The sequence below is a fragment of the Phoca vitulina genome, unplaced genomic scaffold (assembly GCF_004348235.1).
Source record: "Phoca vitulina isolate PV1807 unplaced genomic scaffold, GSC_HSeal_1.0 scaffold12, whole genome shotgun sequence".
Taxonomy (NCBI): Eukaryota; Metazoa; Chordata; class Mammalia; order Carnivora; family Phocidae; genus Phoca; species Phoca vitulina.
Window position 1 is genome coordinate 39,976,659 of NW_022589715.1, and position 19,968 is coordinate 39,996,626.

At 38.8% G+C, this 19,968-nt stretch overlaps 2 protein-coding genes across 4 annotated transcripts in view; one reads left to right on the forward strand and one right to left on the reverse strand.

Annotated features, from left to right (window-relative positions):
- Window positions 1-19,968, reverse strand: part of ACYP2 (acylphosphatase 2) — a 161,674-nt gene that overhangs the window by 35,890 nt on the left and 105,816 nt on the right. The window lies entirely within an intron of this gene.
- On the forward strand, window positions 1,783-16,041 carry TSPYL6 (TSPY like 6). The gene is given in 5 exon segments (XM_032411169.1): window positions 1,783-2,029; window positions 13,023-13,218; window positions 13,220-13,414; window positions 13,416-13,759; window positions 13,762-16,041. Coding segments are annotated over 5 exon segments (1,002 nt in total). The 3' UTR covers window positions 13,782-16,041.

Sequence of the window (19,968 nt, forward strand, 5' to 3'; positions counted from 1 at the left end):
CTATGGTGAGTGCTGTGAATTGTGTAAGACTGTTGAATCACAGACTTGTACCTCTGAAACAAATAATACATCATATGTTAAAAAAAAAAGAAGAAGATAGCAGGAAGGGAAGAATGAAGGAGGGGAAATCGTAGGTGGAGATGAACCATGAGACACTATGGACTCTGAGAAACAAACTGAGGGTTCTAGAGGGGTGGGGGGTGGGGGGATCAGTTAGTCCAGTGATGGGTATTAAAGAGGGCACGTACTGCATGGAGCACTGGGTGTTATACGCAAACAATGAATCATGGAACAGTACATCAAAAACTGATGTAATGTATGGTGATTAACATAACCTAATAATAAAAAAATAAATAAATTTTTTAAAATAAATAAATAAATAAATAAAAGATAAGGAAACCACCAGTGTTGGTCTTTACCGGGGCAGCACTAACATGTTGCTGTGGTTCTCATCCTTCTCCTTTATAACCATGTTAGGCAAGCTCTTCTTGGTTTATGTAATATTTTCTTTTCCTGCAAATACTGTAGCTCATTAAAAAACAGTTTGATTCATTATGGCTTTTCCTCCCTAGGCTTCCTTTTTTATAAAAACCCAGTTAAAAATTGTTTGATATGCTAAGTAATTTTCAACAAAAAATGCTTATTTTCCCCCAGATAGGTCTTTTAGTTTCGGAGAACAATAATTGTATTGTCTCACTATGATGCTGGTTTTTGTGAAGCTCAGGAGACAAAGCCAGCCACTTGTGCGTGCTGCAAATTGCTGTTTTTATTCCAAAAATAAATTTTGTTAACTAGTGGCCATGCAGGTGTTCCCCCCTACCCTCTTTGGCTGGGGGTGGTCAAAGGAGCAGGAGGGTGGTTGGGATATCTGCTCAGAAGGTTTCAGACATGAAGGTATAGAAATGTTAACTAGAGACTTCAGTGAGATTTTAAGTTTAAAACCAGTAATTAGAAAATCCACAGACGCTATGCCTTCCGAGGGCTGTATATTTCCTTTGGATTTGGGGGGCATAAAAAGAGAATATTAAATAATGCAGAAGTGATTGAATTCTATCTTCTGAGGGTGCATTGAACACATTGTGTGTTTCAATTATAGATGGGAACTTAAGACGTAGTAGTTCCTAGTGCATGCCCAAATGGAGATGTTAAGGCACGCTCCCCATAGTTTGTCATTTACTCAAGATTGGGTTTGGACAGGCTTTAGTTTTGTTAAACCTGAAGAGTCACAGTTTTTTCGTATTGTCGCTGTCCTAGCAGCACAGAGCTAGAAAGAGCCCAAACAGCTTTATTAGAGAAAAGTCTATCTACCACAGCTCCCACCTTGATCCTTCCTAGGCCTCCTGCTTCCCTAAGCTCCATTCTTTGTTCTTTTCAGATGAAAACAAGCTGACCCTTGCTAAGTAAGCATCTTCCCGTGAAAAGGCTCATGACCAATGCAGTCTTTATAAGACTCCACAGTTGAAACGTGAAATATCGTAGGCGTTCCTTGTGTCCTAGCATTGCAAATGTCTTGTGAGAAGAGCACTAAGACTATTTTCTTTGATTGAGTAATCATTCATTCATTCTGCATCAATATTCACTGGACGCTTGTTATATGCAAAGCAATAGGAGTGATTCGAGATTGTGGAAAGTACAGTCTCTGACTTTGAGAAATTTGCAGTCTTGAAGAAAAGAAGTATGTAATGTGTATTTAATAGCAGAGTTGTCCAGCCTGTCAGAACTGGACCATTTATTGGACTCTTTTGTTGGACAGATGAGGAAATCACAGTACTGAGAGGTGAGATGAACGGCCTGAACCATATCACTGGTGTAGACATCACTGGGAGAATGGAGAAACCACTGGCTGTTGAGCAAGCCACTTACTCCATCATTATTCATATGATTTGGGACAAATTCTTTAACCCACTGAGTTATGCCAGACCTCAAAGGGCTGACTTGGGTTGGAAGACTGATGAGCATGGGAACACAGACTTCCTTCAGGACAGTTTCACACAGACTTACCATGACCCAAAGGCAGGAAGTGTAAAGTGTATGTACAAGATAAGGATGAAAGTGAGCTGATGCAGCTTCTCCATGCCTCCCGCCTTCCTCACAGACCCTTGGCTGAAGTTTACTGGTCACTGCAGCCCCCAGGGAGTGATAAACCTGCCAGGTCATGAACGCCAGGCTGTGGACCCCCAGACTGCCACAGTTGGGCACTTGGGTATTCCATTTCTTACTGCTTCCCTGTGCCTAGCGTGGGCCAGCCTTGGCCTACTATATTCGCTCAACTTTACTTTCCTTGTTTATGGTATTTAAAGATGTATGTATACTCTGTAGGATTATTCTAAGCCTTAGGCCAGATGGCCTATGTCAAATGCCTAGCAGGGTGCCTACCCAGACAAGGTGCTTCATAGATGCCTTTCTCAGTTGAGGATATGAAAGTAGGATTCAAATTTCCTGACTCTCCAGCCCAATGCTCTTTTCAATATGCAAATAATGGCGACTCCATTTAGTGGGTACTCAGTGCCACTGAAATGTGATGTTTTAAAGGGTGACTGCAGGTCTAGAAATCCTAAGAATCTGTTTCAATTTATTAGCCTATATGCGTTTATCGAAGTGACTGGCTTTATAATGAAATTACCATAACTAGGAGCTTTTTTTATGATGGTAAGTACCAGCTTAGTAATATAATAAAAAAGGAAGAAATTCCATTCAAAATGGCTAAGTGAAACAAAGCAAGAGGGAGGATAAACTTCGAATTGTCTATAATATTTATAAAGAAAATGACAAAGAATTTTATGAGCCATATGTAAAGATATATACTATGTTATCATATAGGAAAACAGATTTCAGCAAGTACAGTTATTTACTATTTGTTAAATATTAAAGTTCCATGCTAACAAAGAAACCATGAGTATAATGGTGATCTACTTCCTAGGAAATCCTAAAACAGAACATATTAATTACTAAAATAAGAGGTGCCTGAATGGCTCAGTCGGTTAAGCAGCTGACTCTTGGTTCCAGCTCAAGTCACGATCTCAGTGTCATGGGATTGAGCCCCATGTCAGGCTCCACACTCAGCACGGAGTATACTTGAGATTCTCTCCCTCTCCCTCTCTACCCTTCCCTACCTTGTGCTCTCTCTCTAAAGTAAGTAAATAAATCTTTAAAAATAAATACATGAATAAATAAGGCAGTATGGAACAGAGAAATTAATTTACAAATATCATAAAATTAGGGGAAGTAATAGTTATTTAATAATTGCCTAACTATACTTTAATAATTCCCAGGATAACTGGCTAACAAACACAAAACCAAACATGATTTGAATCGGCTTTCATACCACATACCAGAGTAAGCCCCTAGAGGATTAAAGAGTTAAATATTTACTTTAACCCTTAGCAAAGCAAGGAGAAATAATCAAATATTTATGAAATCTTCAGAGGGATATATCTCTGAAAAGCTTATAGCAATAATGGAAATCATAAAGGAAAAAAATGGCTCCAAAAAACCAAGCAAGAAAATGACTGTAACATTAAAAACTAACAAAAATAAAAAAACAAAAAACTGGGGAATATTTGTATTATGATAAAAAAAGTTGGTATATATAATATAGAATTTATTCAAACCTTCAAAAATATTAAAACCTCAAGAGATAAATGGTCAAAGGATATAAACATACAATTCAATTATGAAGAAATGTATGTGAATTATATATATTAATAAGTATATAATAAAATATATACTCAAATATATATTTGTATTATATTTATATAATATATAACTAATATTAGAAGGCTATTTAAAACAGCAAAAACTGGAAACAAGCAAAATGCCCAATATAACTGTACTATATCAACTGAATAGACTATCACATCAGCATTAGAGTTATAATTATAAAAACTGGAAAAATTTGTTCTTATTGAATGGTGGAGGGGAGCCCAGTAATAATTCCACTTACTGCGCATACTGAAGACAAAAGTGAAAGTCACTACTGACATGGAATAGTGGAATCATGGATACTATTTTTTCTGTATATAAATCTGAGGAGGAAGGAGGAACCAGCTATACTCGCTGTTGGACAATACTAGTTGTTGAACATTATAGACTCTAACACCTATGGTATTTTTAAGCACCTATGGTATTTTATAATTTTTTTAAAGATTTTATTTATTGATTTGAGAGCGAGCGAGCATGGAAGAGAGGAAGGGGAGAGGGAGCAGCAGACTCCCCGCAGAGCAGGAAGCCTGACATGGGGCTAAATCCTAGGACCCTGGGATCATGACCTGAGCTGAAGGCAGACGCTTAACGACTGAGCCACCCAGGCGCCCCCACCTACGGTATTTTAGATGAAAGTAAAGAGTTGAAAGAAAATAGGAATATCAGTGTCAAATGGCAAGTTACTAGCTTTCCTAGGGGAAGGATCTTTCACTGTGCCAGGACCTTACAGAGACCACTCATGTTTCCAAAAGGTGCTGGAAAATGCAAGGAACACACCTTGAGAAACAAGCATATGCGATTTTTGCCACACCTTTGTCTATGGAGCCTTGTTCTGAGCTGTTGGTATCCTGTTTGTCTTACCCCTTCCTGATGCTTTATTTATTTTTTTTAAAGATTTTATTTATTTATTTGACAGAGAGAGACACAGCGAGAGAGGGAACACAGCAGAGGGAGTGGGAGAGGGAGAAGCAGGCTTCCCGTGGAGCAGGGAGCCCGATGTGGGGCTCGATCCCAGGACCCTGGGATCACGACCTGAGGCGAAGGCAGACGCTTAACGACTGAGCCACCCAGGTGCCCCCGATGCTTTATTTTTACCATAATACTTGTTTTAAAAGTTTGCCTGAATTTAGACAAATGTCTTCATTTTTTACATGTGAATTTATGTCTTACAACTCCTCATACATTTTGATTTCTTTTTATGGTCCTTCATCTTCTCCTTTACCGCATTCCATATAACAGACATAATTTAGATTAGGAGTTAATAACCAGGAATAACAGACATGGGTTTGAATTCTGACTCAGTTGTGTGACTTTGAGCGAACTGCTTATTTTTAATCCTTGGATACCTTCATTTATAAGATGGAAATAACAATACTCCATAGGGTGGGTAATTATGAGGTTTAAACTAAAGGAGATAATTCATGTAATGTACTTGGTGTGGTATCTACTTCTAACATTAAACTTTCAGGTGATGACATATGAATATGCTACTTGAAATTCTAGTCAAAATTTCAACTACTAAGAAAAAAAGAAAAACTCACAACCTTAAAATGGTCCTTCTATTTCTTCCAATATATTTGGTAGATCACATTTCCTTACAGAGAGTCATGGCTTAATGAAAAAGAGAACTCTCTGTATTTTTCTGTCCTGTCTTTGCCTTTTTTAAAAATATATTTTATTTATTTGAGAGAGAGAGAGAGAGAGTGAGTGTGTGTGTGTGTGTGTGTGTGTGCGCGCACGCGCACGCACAAGCACAATTTGGGGGGGGCAGAGGGAGAGGGACAAATAGACTCCCTGCTGATCGCTGATGGGGAGCCCGATGCAGGACTGATACCAGGACCCTGAGATCATGTCCTGAGCCAAAGTCAGATGCCTAACCAACTGAGCCATCTAGGTGCCCCCTGTCTTTGCCTTTTTAGAGATGCCCTGATTTCTTTCTAAAATGGAATTGTGTATAAATAAATAGATATACCAAGTTCCCTTAATTCTAACACTGAAATGAAAATTTTCATTTACTAAAACTGGAGAAAAGACAGGGGAAAATGCATGTGTTCAATCCTGGCTTTCTGACTTTAATAGTCCAACAACCTCATTTCACCTAGTGAAGGCTGCAGAATGATCAAAATCAAAATACACGACTTTGTGATGCAGTTCATATTTAAACTTTTGAAAATAAAAATGAATCTCAGTTGAAAAGTTCAGGTAGGGAGAAAGGGGCATTTTAAAGAAATTCAATGTTGTGGCTTGGGCTCAGAATAACTATGGCTGGCAGAAAATCCAGGCTTTGTGTCCTCGGTACCGTCAGTGACTAGAGTAGGTTTTCTGGATGTGTTTTTTAAATGCTCCTTGAAATCGATAAGTGTAATATGAGCATTCCTTGGACCTTATTTGAATTTATTTGAATTTCAACAGCTACCAACAGATGTGCTTAGAAGGAATAGGCTCCAATTCCCAAATAGCACAGTATTTCAAATCTATTTTAGACTCTGAAATGAGAGCCCATTCCAGGAAGACAGTTCTGAACTTTGCTCCCAGCTGCAGAAATACCTCCTCTTCTTGCCCCCCGACCTACACCAAGGGAAGACACTTGAAAAGATGTTGTTTTGCCGACAATCATTTTACCATCGTAACCCACAAATGGAAAAATAAACTGTTGGCTCCTCTTCAGAAAACCTATTCCCACATTGCCCAGAACCAGGCAGATAAATAAAACCATAGAGTTCTTTTCATCCCCTTCTCATTTTCCAAAATGATCTTGTTATTTTTGTTACCTCGATGAGCTCAAAAAAATGGGCCTTATCTACTAACGGGTAAGTCATGTTAACCTTTTTCAAGGTAAGTTATTTTATCCAAGATTCTAGGACTATCCCTCTCTCCCTATTCCTTGGGACTTAACTCCATTAGTTCTCATACTCACTTAACCAATTTGCTCTCCCTCCCCCTTTTCCCACCCCTCACTTCAGCAAATACAAGCCCTTCTCATTGGAAAATAGAAACCTCTAACCCGAATTCTTCTCTGCCTATTGCCCTATCTTATTTCTTCCCTTCACAACCAAGCTTCTAGAGCTCATAAATCCCTCCTAGGTCAAGTGGAAACTCTAGAACTTTACTTTCAGATGTAATAACAACAACTTTATCAGGTGCCTCTCTATGCCAGGGAGTCTTATAGGCCTTAGAATTTATTTATTTACTTATTTATTACTTATTTATTTATTTATGAGGGAGAGAGGTGGGGAGGGACAGGAGGAGAAGTAGAGAGAGAATCTCAAGCAGGCTACACGCCCAGCAAGGAGCCAATAGGGGGCTCAATCTCACAACCCTGAGATCATGACCTGAGCCGAAATCAAGTCAGACGCTCAACCCACTGAGCCACCCAGGCGGCCTCATTTTTTTTTCTTAATTACAAAAATACATGAATAATTCGTGTTTGTTACAACAAATCAAACAATACGGAAACAGATAACGACAGAACCAATGCCTCCCCTGCCTGAGCTCCGTATCTTATTTAATCACCACAACCACCAGGAGAAAAGTGAGGCAGAGAAAGGCTCAGAGTGTGCCGCAGTGTTTAAGAGGAAGAGCTGGGGGTTCTGACTGCCTGGATTCCTATCTTGACTTTGCCATTTACTATGTGTCTGTGAGCAAATTACTTATTATTTCTGCACCTCAGTTTCATATCTGTAAAATGGGGCTAATGATAGTACCTAGCTCAGAGGGTTCAGTGAGGACATAATGCACCAAAACAAAAATATTGCTGTTTCTAGAGAAAAAAAGATGTTAAGAGATTATTTAAAAATGACAGCTGAGAAGAAAGCACCAGGCATTAGAACAACATTCTGTCCACCATTCTGTAACTAGTATAGGGTCTAAAAGAGTCTTTAAAGCAATTGGCAGTATTGGCTCAAAAAATATGCTCTTGCAATGATGGCACCATTGATGCACTTTGTTTTTTAAAGTCACGTTATTTTTTTTAAAAGATCCCACAATATTTCATTTTCATAAATAAATTTTGATTTGCTATAGTATCATTTTTAATCATTACTTTTATCTCAATCAGGTTAGAATGATTACATTTAACATTTACATATTACAAACATTTTCTATGTCATGTTTTATACTGTATTTTTCCATCTTTCTAATGGCTCTGTAGACCCCTGGGCTGACCTCTGTCACCCCTGCCATCTGGCTCTGCCACCCTGGGGCTGGTCTGCCAGGCCAGCCCCCGACACAGACCTTCAGCCTCTCCCAGATCCATCAGGCACCGTCATGAGTATTTGCTCTCTCTGAGTGCTGCATTACTAGAAAATCATTAAATCACAATTATTGACTTTCCCAGAGTAAATCATTACCCACACTCTGGTAACTAAAATATTTTCACTCCACTTCTCTCTATTTATATACTTTTTCTAAGAGGCCACAGAGAGATAACTGCTCCCTGTAAAGCTACTTGGTTAATCACGCAAAGCCTCTTTCTCACCATTCCCTCTGCAAACACAGTTTCATGCGCTTTCTATGGGAAACTGAGGAAATGAACAAAGTGTGCAGCTCCCCCCTCCTCTACCCAACATTCTTTCCAGTCTTAAGCAAGTAACACAGTACTGAGGCCCTCAGCGTTCTATGCTGGATGGCCTAGCCCAAGGAACCACGGCTCTGCCAGATCAGTGGACAAACACACTTGTTTGAAGAATTCAGTCAAGAGTGAGAGATCCTTTTCAAAACAAGGACCAACTGCTCATTGAGATTTGAAGAGTCCAAGGGAAAGAAGATTATACAATTCACAGGCTCTCTTCATTCATCTTAAGTTTATCCGTTAAAAGAGCATGTTTTCCCTGTTTCCCAGGGAAGTCAAACACTCACAATTCTACGGTGTGCAGAACTGTGGTCACACTGTACTCCTGAAAAGCCATCCTTCCTTCTTTCCTCATTTTTCTTCTTTTCTTCCTTCCCTTTTTTTCTTTCTATCCCTCCCCGTTCCCTCTTCCTCTCTTGTCACACCTCTGTCTCTGGTTGACTAGATGGTTCAGATATTTTGTATTATCTCTCTTTATTCCCCTTCCTAAAAAAAATTATATATGTGTGTGTGTATATATATATGTATGTAGGTATATAGCCAGAATGTTTCAAGTCCCAACTTAAAATCCTATTTTGTTCTTTTCAGTAGTTTCTAGTCCATCTCCTCTAGGACACAAGCAGAATGAGAGACCCCAAGAGAAAATTACATTTCAAACTAAACTCAGTATGATCACTGCTCACTTTCCAATTAAAAAAAAATAACATAAACATTCCTTATTTTTGATCAGCTAATGTATGTGTAACCTTCCTCTAGGCACTTCGAGAAAAAGAAAAATAGTAAAATACAGGGTCTGTGACATTGCAATTCTAAAGGTGTCTGCTTTCCCACTGATTTCAGCCAAAGGTGGCATTGCTATATAATTAACCTTGGTGCTGGAATACAGACCCAGCTTTAAATCCGTCATCAGTTTAGATCACCTAATGTCCTGCATTCATGCCACTCCAACTTCATTCCCCTCATTTCTTAATGATTTTAGCTCCTGGCTCCTTCTCACTGCTCTCTGATCTTACCGTTCTGTGATTTTAATATACACATCAGCGATCCTTCCCACGCTGGCCTCCTGGTTCATTGACCTCCTCCCCTGGAATGGCCTCACCCTCAGTCGGCCTCATCCAAGCCCCACTTGGAAGGATGAGGATTCTGACCAATCCCTTGCAGTCCCCTCCCAGAACACTACGGCATCCTTCTAGCTCACTCTGGTACTTAGCCCCAGGGATCTTCAGTTCCCTGGGTCTTCCACTGTATTGATCAGGCCACCGTTTCACTGCCCCTCATCCCTGTATGTCCTCCACTCCTCCAGGCTTAAATTCTAAGATCAATTTTTGTCATCATTCTCTTGCCCTTCTTGCTTCAGCTCTAAATCTAACTCTGCTTACTCATGCTGCGCCTGTACACTGAATGTGGCTGAAGAAAAATTCACAAGCAGGCTGATGGGCCTCACTTTAAATTCATGACCTTGATGCTCTCTCCTCAGAGTCCCACTGCCTCTTGCCTCATCTGCACTCAATTGATAATCTTGCTTTCCAAACTTGACTGGCAACACTGAAACAACCAGAAGAGAATTTCATAGATCCCACCACTTCTACCCACTGCCCAGCGTACACACCCTCATCCTTTGCCTTCCTGCTGGTTCCCATGGGTGAACTTGTCATGCTCCTATAGACAGCCTCCTCCTCCACTTAGGTACCAGATTCCATCTGCTCTTATCTATTCAAGGACATCTATCCACTGATTCTCCTTCCTCTCCCCTACATCATTAATTTTTGCTCCCTACTAAATCACTGACATCAGCATGTACACATACTTCTTTTTGTCCCATTTTAAAAACATTTTCTTTGACCAACTTTCTCCACCAGCCATCATCCCACTTCTCTAAAGCAAAACTCCCCAAGAGTCATGTATTCTTGCTGCTTTCACTCTCTCCCTTCCCATTTCCTCTTAAACCCATTATAGCTAAGCTGTCACCCTCCCACTCTTCCAAAACTGTTCTTGTCAAGTGATGACCCCATTTCTCTATTTCCTTTTGGAGCAAATTCCTCAAAAGGATTGTCAATATTCACTGTCTCCAATTTCTTTCCTCTAATTCCTTTTAAAACCCATTCTAACCACCACTATTCCACTGAAAGTGCCCTTACTAAGTCACCAGTGACTCTTTTTGTTGTAAAATTCAATGGTCAGTTCTCAGACTTCATTTTACTTGACCTGTCAGCACCATGTCACACAGCTGAACACTTTCCTTTATACCTCTGGCTGCCAGCACACTGCACACTCTCATATTCCCTCCTACCTCACTGATCTCTCCTTAGTCTTCTTCTCCTTGACTGTGTAATTTTGGAGGCCCCAGGGCTTAGACTATCAATACTCACATCCTTGGTGATTTCATCCAGCTCTATGGCTTTAAATATCATGTATGCTGATTATTCCCAAATATGTAGCCCTGTCCCAGACCTCTTGTGAGCTCCAAATTCCTAATGCCTACTATCTCAACTCTGTTGTTCAACAGTGATTTTAAATTTAACTCATCCAAAAGCAAACTTCTGATTCTCCTGTGGAGATTTGCTCCACCATGACCTTCCCCTCTCTGCTTCTGGCAATTCCATCTTACCAGCTACTGAGGTCAAAATCCATGGAATCATCCTTGACTTCTTTCTTTTTCTTATTTCCCCTATCCAATTCATTTCCCTATACCATTATACTGCATCTACCATCCACCTCCCTTGCTACCATTTGATCTGGGAAATTTCTTTCACCTGGATTACTTTGATAGCCTTCTAAAAGATCTCCCTACATCTACTACTGCCCCCATCCAATCTATTCCTCATGCAAGAGCCACAGCGATCCATGCAAAACCTAAGTCGGATTCTGAGTTCTCTGTTCAAAATCCTGAAATGGCTTTCCATTTCACTAAGAGCAGAAACCAAACATCTTATAGTATTATATTAGACCCTACTTGATCTGGCCTCTCTCATTCAGTCTGCTCCAATCACACTGATCTCCTTGTTATTTCTCGAACACCCTAGGCATGCTCCCGTCTTAGGGCCTCTGCTTAGCTCTTCTCTCTTCCTAGAATGCTCTTCTCTAGATTATCCACTAGCTAACTCTCTCATCTTTGAATCTTTGCCAAAATCTTACCTTTTCAATGAGGCTTCCTCTGACCACCCTATTTAAAACTACTACTCCCCACTCCCAACCCCAGAACCCTCAATCCCCTTATTCAACTCTTACTGTTCCTTTTCCTTAGCATTCATCACTTTCTGGTATGATTTACTGTTTACTTGTTATTCATTGTTTTTCTCCTCTGTTACAAACTCCAAGAGGGAAGAAATCTTTGTTCTATTTACCAGTATATCCTAAGGGCCTAGAAGAGTGCCAGGTATACCACAGGTACACAATAAATATTTAATGTTTAGTAGGTTAAATATTCCTTAAAGGTATGGTAGTATTTGTCTCAAGACCATTTCAGCCTCATGCTGTTTTTGTGGTAAGATTCTTTCCAAACTCTTGATTCAATTTATTTATTGTTTCTATGTCTATTTAGGTTTTGTACTGCATTTCAGTGTGAATAAGTTATACATGCCATGAATATATTTCATCCTGGTTTGAAAATGCACTGGCATAAAAGTTGTCCAACATGCTCTCTCATATTTCTTTAGATCACTACTAAAGATCTAACTTATGATTATATATTTCATTCCAAGTACTGTTAACTTATTCTCTCTCCTTTTACTGTTAATCTTTGGTTGATACTCTATTGTCATTCATTTTTCTCTTCTTACATTCCTCATTACCTTTTCTCTACTTTCTTTGGCCTAACTCTGCTGGTCTTTTACACATTACTCAAGTTATACTCTTTGATGAGTGGTATAGTGCTCACCAGTACTTCTAGTTTCCTTCGTCCGGGCTCAGGGGACAGTAACAGTTACCTGACCTTTTGAAGCTAGGCAAGGCCATCTGACTGGCTCTGGCCAATGACATATGCCACATGCCACTTTTGATGGAAACATTTAATGCATGGGGAAGTGATGGTCTTTTCAATAGACGGTGTCTGGTCAATTCAATAGTCATATGGAAAAAACAAATCTTGACTCCTCTCATACCATTCGCAAAAGCCAATTTCAGATCGATTGTAGTTATAAAAGTGAAAGATCTTAGAGAGGGAAGATTTCTTAAACAGCACAAAGAGCCCTAATCTAAAGGGGAAAATGATAAATCGGAATACATTACAATTTACAACTTTTGTTCATCCAAAGACATCCTTAATATAGAGAAAAGCAACTCAGAAAGGGAGACGATATTTGCAAGACACCTTTCTGAAAACAGATTTGCATCTAGCACTTGTAAAGGATTCCTACAAATCAATAAGAAAAATATGGAATACTCAATAGAAAAATGGAGAGAAGACTCAGACACTTCATAAAGAGGATATCAAAATGGCCCCAAAACACATGAAAAGGTTTTCACTTTGTTACACATTAGGTAAATGCAACTTAAAACCACCATGTGATACCACCACACACTGACAAGCAAATAAGAAGGATGACAGAGGTTATGGAAACAGACGGTCATGAGACTGACCCATGGAGAGCCTGGAAGCAGCCTCTGGGCAATTGCTAGCAGCCTGAAAAAAATGGCTTTCAGTGTGAAGAGCCACATGGCCCCGTTGGGAACAAGGGCCTAGAAATCCAGGGCTCAGGGAGGCTGGGGTCTGAAGTGATGACGGGCAAAGGCCAAGGAAATAAAGACTGAGGGTGTGCCATCTTCCTAGGAGCAGTAGATGAGGAGGAGGGGGCTGAAGTGGTGGAGCAGAAGCCAGGAGGTAAAGAAATGGAAATGGTGAAGGAAAATATGGTGGTAAATGAGGTGAAGGTCAAGGCAGGTCCCTGGTCCCTGAACGTGGATGCCCACGCGAGCTCCCTGGAGGCCATCCAACTAGAAGTGGAGACTGAATGCTCAGGCTGACAGAGCCGTACTACAGTTACAGCACAAGTGTGGTCAGGTATGTCAACACTTCCTAGAGCGGAGGAACTGCATTGTTCAGAATATCCCCAGCTTCTGGGTCAGTGCCTTTTGGAACCATCGATAGCTGTCCACCCTGATTAGAGGCCAAGAAGCAGACATGTTAAGGTACATAGCCAATTTGGAGACACCCTAAGGTGGGCTTCAAGTTCTAGTTCTTTCAAAGAAACCCACAGTGCAGAAACAAGCTGATTGTCGAGGAATATGTCAGATCATCCGACCAAGTGGAGTCTCTTGCCACTCCAATCATAGGGCACCCAGGCCATGAACTCTAGTCTTCCATTCATAGGAATCGAGATGTCACCTGCAGCTTCTTCAGTTGGTTTTCAGACCACAACCTTCCAGAGCCTGACACAATTGCTGAGATTATCAAAGAGGACCTCTGACCAAATCCACTTGAATACTGCCTATTGTGTGAAGGGGCCCATAGAGTTAGACTCTGCCAGATAAGGAAGCCAATGGGGATCCCTTAGGGTTCCAATCTGGTTAACCTCTGCCCTTGGAAGTACTCCCATACAAGATCCCCTACCACTTCCTGCTGGACCTGTGCCTTGGCAACAGCACTGGGTATGCCTATTACTCTTTGTGTACTGATCTTTCTGCACCCTCCTTCCTTTGAAAACTCACTCTCTCAACTGCAGGATTGAGACCTTCATGGCTGTTCTGCATTAACATTACATTGTTATTACATAACAATACTACTGTGCCCTTAATTTCACTAGTATTTAGTAAAATCTATTACTTTCTCTGCTTCTGCTTATTGGGAAGATTTGGCAGTATAGATTTTATTTTCAATTGGGAACATTTGGAAGAATATCCATCTCTTTCCTGTATACCATGGAGAGTTCTGTGAATATTCTTAACAGTTTTCACCTTGTTTCTGTTAAAACTATCTTTAGAAATGCAATTTGAATAACTTGGTCTTATCAGAAGCTGAAGACTTCAGAAATTGTTGTCTTCATGGAAAAATTCCCTAACAAAAAATTTGTGGCTCTGATTGTCTTGACAATTTACCCTGGTAACAACTTAGTCATTGATGTATCTCTTTTTCTAAATAGCAAAATGACTTGTGAGATTGCTCTGTAAAATTGGAAGGGTACCATTGGCATATTTATCTTTATTTATACACATTATGGCAAAATCAAAGCATATCAGCCTGAAAAAACAGTTAAACTAAAAAGATGGAAAATAAAAAGGGTGGAAAGTACACAGAGAAACCAGAATGGTAGAAGAGTAGCCTGATACGAATACTTTAGACAACTGTTTGGCAGTCTCTATGCACACCCTCTGATCCAGCTCTGGGAATATTCCCAACAGAAATGCATATATGTATTCACAAAGACATGCATAGAAATGTTTTTAACAGCACAATTCTACTAGCTAACACTGGGAACTGCCCCAATGTTCACCACTGGTTGAAAAAATAAACAAGCTTTAAATATTCACACCATGGAATACTGTGAGAAATAAAGAACTATGCCTACATGTAGTAATATGAATGAATCTCACAAACATGATGTTGGATAGAAGAAGCCAGACTCAAGAGTATGTGCTATATAATTCCATTTCTATATGAAGTTTAAGAACAGGTGAACTTGATCTATGGTGGTAGAAGTCCAAACAGTCATCACTACCAAGAACAGTGAAGATTCTGGTATCTGACCCCCTACTTACAAACTTAGCATGTTATCCTGCCTAGTTAGCGGATGCTGAGTCAGAGACAAAGGACCTTACAGCTCAACAGCCAGTGTCAGTATTTCTACCTGTCTCTTGAGCCCTAATTCTTAATCTGCAGCATGAAGAAAGCCATGTGACACCTGCACACACAGTGGGCTGCGTTAGAGGAGAGGAACCCTGGCCTGAAGGAAAGTGAATCCTTTATAATGGGAATTAAGCATGTCTGCCCTTTGCTTTGAAGGCAGACATTATCTTTATTATACTGAACAGCAAGGAAACCTGTACTTTGCTCCATAGGAGACACAATCTCTACTTTTTCAAGGCTGTAAGCAAACCTGCCCTTTGCTCTGGAGGGAAACACCATTTCTGTCTTCCAAGGCTATTCACGTATATCCTTGAAAAGATACTCTGAACAAAGGCAGTTAGTGTTTCTGCTTCCAAAAGTGCAGAAATATCAGAGACCCATGATAATTATCTTCCAACAGTTTTGGAGGGTGGGTGCCTATTGACTGGAAGGGACTATGATGGTGGATTCTAAAGGATTGGAGATGTCCTATGTCTTAATCTGGGTGCTGGATACCTGGGTGTATTCAATTTGTGAAACTTCACTGAGTTATATACCTGTGAAACACATTGCTATATGTATATTATCCTTTAATGAAATACACCTGAGAAAAGCAAAAAAATAGAAATCCAAAGTAAACTAAGGAAAATAAAACAATAGAAAAAATTAAAAACAACAAAACAAAACCTGATCATTTTTCTGGAACCTCTACACTAGAAAATGACTGGCCAATTCAAAAGTATGTTTCAGATCTTTTTGGGTAGGCAATGATTCCATATATAAGAATTCTGATGGGTTCATTTTCTGTGTCACATTCAAATGGCTAAAATCCATTTTCTAAGGATAAAAGTACTCAATTATCTAGGTATGGGCCATCAACTTTTAGTATGTTTACTGAACCTGTTCGTTTTGTCAACTGACTTTTATCAGAGTTTTTCAGTTATAAACAGTTCATTAATCATGGCTTGTGATAGTTCATTTCTTTTTCCATCGTGGTAAGTGTACTCTTTAATCCTTATCACATATTTCATCCACCTCCCCTCTGGTAACCATCAGTTTGTTCCCTATAGGTAAGAGTCTGTTTCTTGGTTTGTCTTTTTTTTCCTTTGCCTGTTTGTTTTGTTTCTTAAATTCCACATATGAGTGAAATCATCATATGGCATTTGTCTTTCTCTGACTTATTTTGCTTAGCATTATACTCTGTAACTCCATCCATGTCACTGCAAATGGCAAGATTCATTCTTTTTTATGGGTGAATAATATTCCATTGTATATACATACCACCATCTTCTTTATCCATTCATCAGTTGAGGGACACTTGGGCCATTTCTATAATTTGGCTATTGTAAATAATGCTGCAATAAACATACAGGTGCATGTATCCCTTTGAATTAGTGTTTTTGGATTTTGGGGGTAAATACCCAGCAGTCCAATTACTGGATCATAGAGTAGTTCTGTTTTAATCTTTTAAGTAACCTCCATACTCTTTTCCACAGTGGCCACACTAGTTTGCATTCCCACCAACTGTGCAAGAGGATTCCTTTTTCTCCACATCCTCATCAATCCTTGTTTTTTTGTTTTTTTGTTTTAAGTCATTCTGACAGGTGTGAGGTGATATCACATTGTAGTTTTGATTTGTATTTCCCTGATGATGGGTGATGTTCAGCATCTTTTCATGTGTATGTTGGCTATTTGGATGCCTTCTTTGGGGAAATGTCTGATCATGTCTTCTGCCCATTTTTAATTGGATTATTCATTTTTTGTGTGTTGAGTTTTATAATTTCTTTATATATTTTAGATATTAACCCTTTATCGGATATGTCATTTGCCAATATCTTCTCCCATTCCATAAGTTGCCTTTTAATTTTATTGATTCTTTCCTTCACTCTGCAGCAGCTTTTTATTTTAATGTTGTCTCAATAGTTTATTTTTCCTTTTATTTCCCTTGCCTTAGGGGATATACCTAGAAAGATGTTGCTATAGTCGATGTCAAAGATATTACTGCCTATGTTTTCTTCAAGGATTTTTATGGCTTCAAGTGTCACATTTAGTTCTTTAATCCGTTTTGAGTTTATTTTTGTGTATGGTGTAAAAAAGTGGTCTAGTTTCATTATTTTGCATGTATATGTCCAATTTTCCCAACACCATTTGTTGAAGAGACTGTCTTTTTCTAATTGTTTACTCTTTCTCTTTCCTCTTTTGTCAAAGATTAATTGACCATATAATTATGGGTTTATTTCTGGGTTTTTTATTCTGTTCCATTGATCTATGTGGCTACTTTTATGTCAGTACCATACTGTTTTAATTATTACCACTTTGTAATGTAAGTTGAAATCTGGAATTGTGATACCTCCAGTTTTGTTTTTCTTTTTCAAGATTGCTTTGGCTATTCAGGGTCTTCTGTGATTCCATACAAATTTTAGGATTCTTTGTTCTAGTTCTATGAAAAATGTTGGTATTTTGGGAGGGATTGCATTAAATCTGTGTATTTCTTTGGATAGTATAGACATTTTAACACTATTCATTCTCCCAATCCGTAAGTATGGAATGTCTTTCCATTTCTTTGTGCCATCTTCAATTTCTTTCATCAGCATTTTATAGTTTTCAGAGTACAGGTCTTTCATCTCTTTGGTTAAATTTATCCCTAGATATTTTATTGGTTTTGGTGTAATTTTAAGTGACATTGTTTTCTTAATTTCACTTTCTGCTGCTTCATTATTAGTGTATAGGAATGCAACAGATTTCTGTACATTGATTTTGTATCCCACAGTTTTACTGAATTTGTCAGTTCTAGTAGTTTTTTGGTGGGGTCTTTAGGGTTTTCTATATATAGTATCATGTCATCTACAAACAGTGAAAATTTTACTTGTTCCTGACCAATTTGGATGCCTTTCTTTTTCTTGTCTGATTGCTGTAGCTAGGACTTCTAGTACTATGTTGAATAAAAGCAGTAAGAGTAGACATCCTTGTCTTATTCCTGACCTTAGGGGAAAAGCTCTCAGGTTTTTCCCATTGAGCATGATGTTCACTGTGGGTTTTGCATATAAAGCCTTTAATATGTTAAGGTATGTTCCCTCTAGAGCTACTTTGTTGAGAGATTTTATCATGAATGGATGTTGTACTTTGTCAAATGCTCTTTCTGCATCTATTGAAATGATATGATTTTTATCCTTTCTCTTTTTTTTAAAAGATTTTATCTATTTACTTGAGAGAGAGAGTTAGCAAGAGCAGGAACACAAGTGGGGGAGTGGGAGAGGGAGAAGCAGGCCTCCCGTGGAGCAGGGAGCCCGATGTGGGGCTCGATCCCAGGACCCCGCGACCACGACCCGAGCTGAAGGCAGACGCTTAACGACTGAGCCACCCAGGCACCCCTATCCTTTCTCTTATTGATAAGATATATCACATTGATTGATTTGAGAATATTGAACCACACTTGCATCCTGGGAATAAGTCCCACTTGATCATGGTGAATGATTTTTTGAATGTATTGTTGGATTTGGTTTGCTAGTATTTTGTTGAGGATTTTTGCATCCATATTTATCAGAGATATTGGCCTGTAGTTCTCTTTTTTTGAGGTGTCTTTATCTGGTTTTGATATCAGGGGGATACTGGTCTCATAGAATGAATTTGGAAGTTTTCCTTCCTCTTGTACTTTTTGGAATAGTTTGAGAAGAATAGATATTAACTCTTCTTTAAATGTTTGGTAGAATTTGCCTGTGAAGCCGTTGGATCCTGGACTTTCATTGGTTGGGAGCTTTTTGATGACCGATTCAATTTCATTGCTGGTAATCAGTTTGTTCGAATTTTCTATTTCTTCCTGATTTAGTATTTGGAAGATTATATGTTTCTAGGAATTTATCCATATCTTCTAAGTTGTCCAATTTGTTGGCATATAATTTTTCATAACATTCTCTTACAGTTGTTTGTATTTCTGGTGTTATTTCTCCTCTTTTTTTTTGCCTTTGTTTTTGTTTATTTGGGTCCTCTTTTTTTTTTTATGAGGTGATAGTTCATTTCAAAGTTCAGCTCTGCCAGCCAAATAAATAAAACCCGTGTATAATTTAGTTCTGTTGTTCAGCAATAGATGATGCTATTCTCAGGATGGGCCCCATTATGTACTTGCTCATTAGGATGGTCTTTATCAAAGTTTCATAGCCTTTCTTTTCAGGGCTCCCTCTTTGAGGTATAAGTATTTCAATTGATAATTAAGAGTTAAAAACAGTTTTAAGCCACACCTTTGGCACATTCCATAGAAGACTGTCATTAATAACAAAATCTTCTGTTAAAAATGTAAAGAAAAAATTTGGTTTGGCTTATTTGAGCAAAATTTTTCCGTTTCTGTATATAACAAGGTATTGTGGATAATAAAAATAGTTCAGTGTTGAAAATGTAGCAGATTTCTTTTTTACATAAGGGATACAAAAACTTTTAATAATAAACAAGATTAACTTATTGCCTTTGAAGCATAAGGTAGAAATTAGGCTTTTCACAATGCCTACTATCAATTCATATCACACATTATAATTTTAAATGGCATCCATTTGGATGGCTTGCCCTGTGTTTTCCAATGGCAAAATTTTCTCTTTGCTACTAGTAGCTAGAAACATAGGGCATATAGGACACTTTGATTCATGTAAAGGTGTCCAAAATTCAAGTTTAGTCTGTCTTACCATGATGGATAGGGATGAGAAAGGTGATAGCTGGGATTTTTGAATCTCGCATTAAACAAGGGTCCAGAGCATTAAACTAATAGTGCACCGAGTTAGAGGTGGGAGCACCTTGGTTCTAGGGGGCTCTGCCCTAAATTGTAGGCAAATCCCTTAATTCCAAAGATAGTTCTATTCATCTTCTAAATCTGTAGATTTACCTACCCCTTAAAAATAAATTTTCCAGAAAGTTCTGTGCCTTTGCCTGGCTTGCATTCTCTATACTTTTC